Here is a 6,876-nt window from a genome sequence, read left to right on the forward strand (position 1 = left end):
GGAAAGGATTTAATTCTATCATGATCTGCATAACTTCATCAAACTTTTAAAAGGTTTGCAGTGTAGACAAATTAGCTTCCGATTATATCACAATTTTGATGCAAACTATCCAGTTTCTACCTATATTCGTCCGCAACGACGTGGTCTCGTCAGATACAATATTCGGAGACATTTTTCCTTGTAGTAAAACACGCGGAAACATTGTGTATACACTCTTCAATCTTTCTTAACAGGATTGTACTTTTGTACGATTTACCAATTCCAATGTCTACAGCTGAAAGTTAATTTGCTTAGGTTAGACGCTTTTATGTATTATTTTACATCGTTACATTTTTGCAAACAAGTTTAGTAAAATTCAACAAAATAATTTATTTCCCTAGAATAGAGAGTGAAAAATAAAAACGAGCTTTCAATATTGTGAAATAAATTCAAAATAGTTATAGACGTTATATGAGAAGTGTAATAGGTATTAACTAATCCGAATGAATTCCAGTAGCATTCCGAATGAATATTCGGATCTTGAATGTGATGATGTGCCAATATTCTTGATTTACCACAATTATATAATCTAAACAGTCCTTGAATGAATTCATAATGATCCCAAAATAATATTTTAGTCCACAGTTCAATAAGCACTTTGTATTTCCGATGAATAATTTGAATAAATAAATCCTCTCAAGATTATAACCGAACACAACTACAGCTAATTCCAAAAGAGCTCATGTTAAGCTACGAATAAATAACGGTGATGATCACAAAAACATGTACCTAGGACAGAAATCAAATAAACACTGCTTTATAAAACAAAGTCCTAATGTCGACAATTCTTAACAGACTGCATATATTAAAGGATTCAATTTCAGGCTTGTCTCACCTCGCTGATGTACACATTAGGCTACGTATTCGTTTACACCCTAATACACAATCCATATCGAACCACAATGATTTAAATATAACATATAATATAATAAGTGGCAAAAGTCAATAAATGCTTGCATTTTATTTGCATACAAATCATTTAATCTGGGTAATAAAAGAGTCCACAAAACATGAAATTTTCTTTTCTTTATTATTCTTTAATTATTGTTATTATAAGCACGCGTAAAATGCGCTGTCGTGACAAAGAAAGATGTGAAACTTTGCAAAATTTGATTTTAAATCGTCGCCTGTTTCTCTTCAATCCATTCTGTCAAGTCAGCAACTTTCAATGCCTACATATAAAAGAAAAAGAAACGTATCTCATATGCTTGATTCATTAATATATGTACTCCGAATATGTACTTTACTAAGACCTGTAATCATTTGTTCCACTCCGACGGTTTCGTTCCCTGTAAACTTGAAAAGTAGCGTTCTTTCGCTGATGGTCACATGGAAGATATAAGAAAGATTAAAATTAACTAGTCACTCAGTGGTCAGTCAAAATATATATTAGTACAAATAAGATTGGTTTTGTCAGATAATTTACTTGTTTATGTACTAATTTTTTATTTATTATTACTTATCGGTGTAACTTGTCTCTATTGACGGCACAATTTCTCTAGAGCCATAAGAGTTGCGTTACGTTTTGTGGAGAACGCTTGCCCGTGATCCTTTGCCATTTTGCAAGTAGTCCATTACGACACTTAGCGTCCTAAGAAATGTAATCTAATAATACATATACATACCAAGCTTTGATGTTTGCCAGCAAGAAGATAATCGTGTAAATTTTGTCAAATACGAAAATGAAGCGACTACATTATTTGAAACAGACATATGACAAACGAACAGTTGTATGAAAATATATCATATCAATAATGAACTTTAACAAAAACAAAAGTCTCCTGAAATTTTGATTATGTGAATTCAATAAGTGCTGCACATAAATGACCCAATATATTTCATGATCATTTCTAAGCCATTGTTTAGTGTTTCCATGACGACTCTGTTGACATTATACATGCGACTATAGCCATATAAAAAGCTTTCGTCCATACAAGTTGAGTTTTGTTTTAAAATGTCATTGAAATACTCAGAGATGTCCTCCCACTGGCCCCTATTGAGACAATATTTTTATTCTGCGACTACCATTAATGTATTTTTCACGGAATAAATAATTTTGCTAAATTACAAGACTGTCTGGGATATGAAAATATATTATTCTTCAGCTTTTGTGTACCATATTTATTAGCTAACATAAGTCTCTCATTGATTAACCTAAGTCTTTGACTGACTAACTTAAGGACACAAGATTTCCTTACTTGTTATGTGTATATGTGGCGGGACCATTATTTGCTCGATTTAGTATCGCTATTCTGTACAGTTACACTGGACTATAAACGCTTCAATGTATATTTTTTATACAATGAAAAACAAACGAGACTCCACTTTTTACGCTCTATAAATATATTTGTATATTGCTTTCTATTTTCAGTTAGCATTTGTCAAGCATTAACCATTGAGTACATTTTTTCACTTTATCATACATGTTAACAAAATCATAATATGAACTTCAAACTTACGCTCAACGTTCTGATAAGCGAATGATATCCGCTGTAAATTAGATGCGACGTGGACAGCAAATTCCTGGCCTGTTTCCAGTCGGTTCAACAGCTTGACAGGAATGATTGAAAGGACACTGTTGTGGGTTCGGAGTTGAGACATTGCACCGGAACAAACCACGACGGTCACCATAACCAATAGGAAATCCTACAGCACACCTGTAGGCAGCTAAAATAAACGAGCTGGTACGTATTCCTGATATTTGTTAAGTCATTTATTTCAAATAACATTTCCAATGATCTATATTATATATTAAGGAATGATACGAGTATGCAGCATAAAGCTGCATTAGCATCTTACGTCATGCAGAATGGTTTGTGATATTTCAAGAGAAAGAGTGTTACACCCGGTGGAGGGTACCTTAAGATGACCAGACTTCAGTTAGATGTAAGCTTTGCCTGTCATTTAGCTGCACGAGATACAAGGTAAATTATGTAGCGCACTTAACACACTAGCTGTTGATTTGTTATTAGCGGCTTTGCTTTTGTCATTTTCTGTATCGCTTCAATCCATTATATCAATCAGCCAACACAATTAACTATGTAGGTACCACTAATAATACAGTTTTGTCGTTATTTTGGACTACAGTAGCAGCCAATTAATGATAACAGCGCATCATTAGGGGTAGCAACTGCAACCAATAATAATACAAGAAAAAATACGTTTGACTGTATTATGCTTCTTTACTGTGATGCAAACTCTGAAAATTCAAAATAAACAAAGAAATAAACAAAAGAGACACACAAGCAGATAGGAAGGAAAGAGGAGAGAACAGATAACTATATAGATATTGTACTGACGATCTAAACAACACAGGCCGCTAACTCCTCCTGGTATGACGCAGCTATATCCCTCAGGACATCGCAACGGAATAAAGGGTCCACAAACCAAAGTGTTGAAACTTCCATCAGGGCAGGTTGCAATACCTGCAAACATAAAATGTGGAATAAAATGTAACGCATTACGTCTATTGACAAAATTTATATACCTTACAGATAATGTAATCAAGCTGCAAACTAAAAAAAAACTTAAATAAAAAGAAACAAAACACTGGTCGGGAAATCCAAAATGTCTAAACATAATTTTATTTATTTTTATCAAATTTTGTAAGGCAAACTTGATCCAAAACAAACAGAAAGAAGAGAAAAACAATGTGGAACACAAATATATATTGTTTATTTTTATCAAAGGTTTATAATGCAAATGTATTCCAAGATTGCAAATAACGTTACGTTTTTAACTTCAAACTTTAATGCATTGAATAGGCATTCTTTCGGTCTCTCTAGAAAATTATTAGCATTTCAACCTATTACCTAAAGCCATAATTTTTCTTTTTCATCAGTTATTCTCTAAAATGTTCTTTCTTATAAAAACTATTTATGTTTAATACAGTGTTCATCTAAATCAAATTGACCTCCTTTCCAATTGTGGATTACTAGCAAATAATTCATTCATTTTTTGAGAATTTTCAAATGTTTTAATTAAGACTGCACAATTTCTCCAATACCAATGTGCACAAGATCATTTTATGCTTTGGTATGTTTTTGTTAATATCTCACATAATCTTCTTGATTATCGTCGTCACATCACAATCAGAAAATGCTTCAATGGCTTGGCTTATATTGGTGATGCGTTCTACGTATGTATGTATGTATGTATGCATGTGCGTGCTTGCGTGCGTACGTGTGTGTGTGTGTGTGTGTGTGTGTGTGTGTGTTATAACTTACAATAAACCTATTCGTGATGTAAACAGATATTACAAAATCATACTTACAGATTCCCCACAAGCATATGTTTACGATGATCGCGGCTAAAGGGAGCTGCATTTTCAGTAACTTTCACACTTAATGTTGTCCAGTACACTGGAAACTATTATTTGCACCTGTCGTTTTTATACAAAAAGGTTACCACATAGTTCGGTGTGCAGGGCATAAACGTGAGTAGTGTTTTAAACAAAACACGTGTTTCGTTTTAAAACACGTACAAAGCATCTTGTAAACAAGAGTTTATACTGCTATTTTACTTATTTCCTGATTGTTTTCTACGTGAACAATAGTTTCTGGGAAACTATAATTAAAAAAGATGGCTAATATGACAGAGATAAAGAAAGGAAAAAAAATTAAGAATGTTTATAAAGACACGGCTATTTTTCGCCGAAAATAAACTATGAGGTACTGATTAGAGGTGAATTTGTCATTACATTATATCTCATTAAATATTTTATGTTCGTAAAAGTGTAGTAAAATGGCATATATATGGACATCTCATTCACGAAAATTTAATGTCATAAAAATAATATACAAATTATTTCTTTATTTTGTTCATTGTTTTCTCAGTCAATATTTTCTTATCACGATCATTTCTTTTTCAAAAATGCTTGACGAAATTGTTTGTTTGTTGTTGTTTTTTTTTAATTTTAGTCACTGTAACTCGCAAATAACAGGTGTAGTTCTGTCAACTGACATGCGTCAGTAAAACTCTTTTGCAGAGGACATTTCTATCTGCTTAGTCACCATTATCTGACAACTATACTGTATGTCTGGACTGTGTATTTAGGATTTTAATTACCGAGAGGAAGTGATAATACAAGATCTAATTCGATCGTCCACTAATAAATGACACCTGTGCATTGTCAGGTGAGTAGGCCCGTTTTCCTGCTGTTAAATTAATAGGCAATAACTTTGTAAAGTCAAGTTAGATAGTTTGATATGCCACATTTCGACATGGGATGTATAGTGAATGAAAGTTTGAAAGCCAGACCTTAGGTATTGAATTATTCTTTCAGCGAATACAAATTATGTACAGTTTCCGGTTAGATTTTCCATTTCCGTTTGACAGCATACAACATTCTCTCTGAACAATCGTTGCATCCTCTTTTGACACAAATCTTCGAAGGCAGCAACGTATAATTGTAATCAATATTACAACGTCCTGGCACCAAATATGCTATATGTCAAACAAAGTCTCACCACTCGATTCTGCTAATGACGAGCAATGTTTTGTTTCTTCATTTGTCTTTCAAAAGGTGATGTTGTGTATAAACAAAAACTGAACTAATGGAATGATCCGAGTGAATGACCACATATTAATCTTATCACAACCGCTGTATTGTTGAGCTGAAAGAATCAGAATATAAAAGAACGGCAATATTTCAAAGCAGGCTAGATAAGACAAAATGTATAGAAATAAAACATAGGCATGTAGCACAAATCTATGGACTCATTCGTGATTATTTTTGCATGTTGGGAATAGCAATCATGAACAAACTTGTCATATATCAGTTAAGACCAAAGTCCTTAAGTATCATTTCCTGAAGCAATATCTATCGAAGATTCTGTCAGTCCTACTTTATCATAGCCCGGAGCAAGTTCCTCGATAAATGTATTTGCCTGTACTGACGTTGATGGTTGAATTCAGTTTATTCAGAGCATTATCTAGTAAAGCTTCAGCTGTAACACTCTGAAGATTTAAGGCAAATACGGTGGTACTTTTCTAAGATATAATCTGAGTGTGCAGACCAAGAGCCCCCTTTTTCTGCATCAAGTTTAGCTTTCGGTGGCTTTTGTCTAAAGTAAAAATATCATAGTCAGTTTCAAAGTGAAGCGGTCCAGTTTTATTTTTCTGTATGTCTTAAAAGAACACTAAAATTCGAACATTACGTTGGTACTGTCTGAAAAATGAATTTTATAATTAAAGTGAATCACATTTAGAGGATAGATTTGCCCAGAATAAGAAAAGTTTACGAAGTAAAATTTGGAATAAATTTGGACAGTGTGGAGTTCACTTAATAATTATCGATATCTAACTTCGATGCATATTAGTTACAGTAATAACAATATTTTAAATTTACCTATTTGTCCTGTTAAGGATGATAAATTGTGCTAACGTATTAAGCTCCTTTATATTGTATATATTATAAAGTAAGTAAATAAGACATAAATCAATTGGCTGTGACATATGAATGAGAAATGGTTATAAGAAAAATAAATATCTAATCTTATAGAGACATATACCTGAGTAACATTCTATCGGAAATATGAATATCATTTAGCATTATATTTACATTTTAGTCGTTAACTTCTTAAATGAACGTGATTGAGCGCCTGCTTCTTTTAATTTACGATGTATTTGATCAAGTATAGACATCGCATGTCATGGTGACATTATTTTAAGCCACGGACATTACAACAATTCAGATCAGTTTGAAGAAAATCAACAGAGGTCTACACTTGCAATGCAACTTGCATTGAAAATATTTTGTAAAAAAGTAGTAGATTCGTTTCACTGCCAATAGTTGAAGAGGTTTGCAATAAAATAAAAATAAAACTCGGCTTATTT

The 6,876-nt window shown here is 32.7% G+C and overlaps 1 protein-coding gene across 1 annotated transcript; it reads right to left on the reverse strand.

The window, feature by feature from the left end:
• Positions 1–1,050: 1,050 nt before the first annotated feature.
• On the reverse strand, positions 1,051–4,458 carry LOC149793994 (uncharacterized). The gene is made up of 4 exons (XM_089966497.1): positions 4,313–4,458; positions 3,339–3,464; positions 2,499–2,706; positions 1,051–1,211 (listed from the first exon to the last, which is right to left on the reverse strand). Exons 1-3 carry the CDS (start codon positions 4,362–4,364, stop codon positions 2,537–2,539), a joined length of 348 nt encoding a protein of 115 aa, XP_089822623.1. The 5' UTR covers positions 4,365–4,458; the 3' UTR covers positions 1,051–1,211; positions 2,499–2,536.
• Between the last annotated feature and the right edge of the window lie 2,418 nt (positions 4,459–6,876).

Source organism: Sinohyriopsis cumingii, chromosome 8 (assembly GCF_028554795.1).
Source record: "Sinohyriopsis cumingii isolate HCF-2022 chromosome 8, ASM2855479v2, whole genome shotgun sequence".
Lineage (NCBI taxonomy): Eukaryota > Metazoa > Mollusca > Bivalvia > Unionida > Unionidae > Sinohyriopsis > Sinohyriopsis cumingii.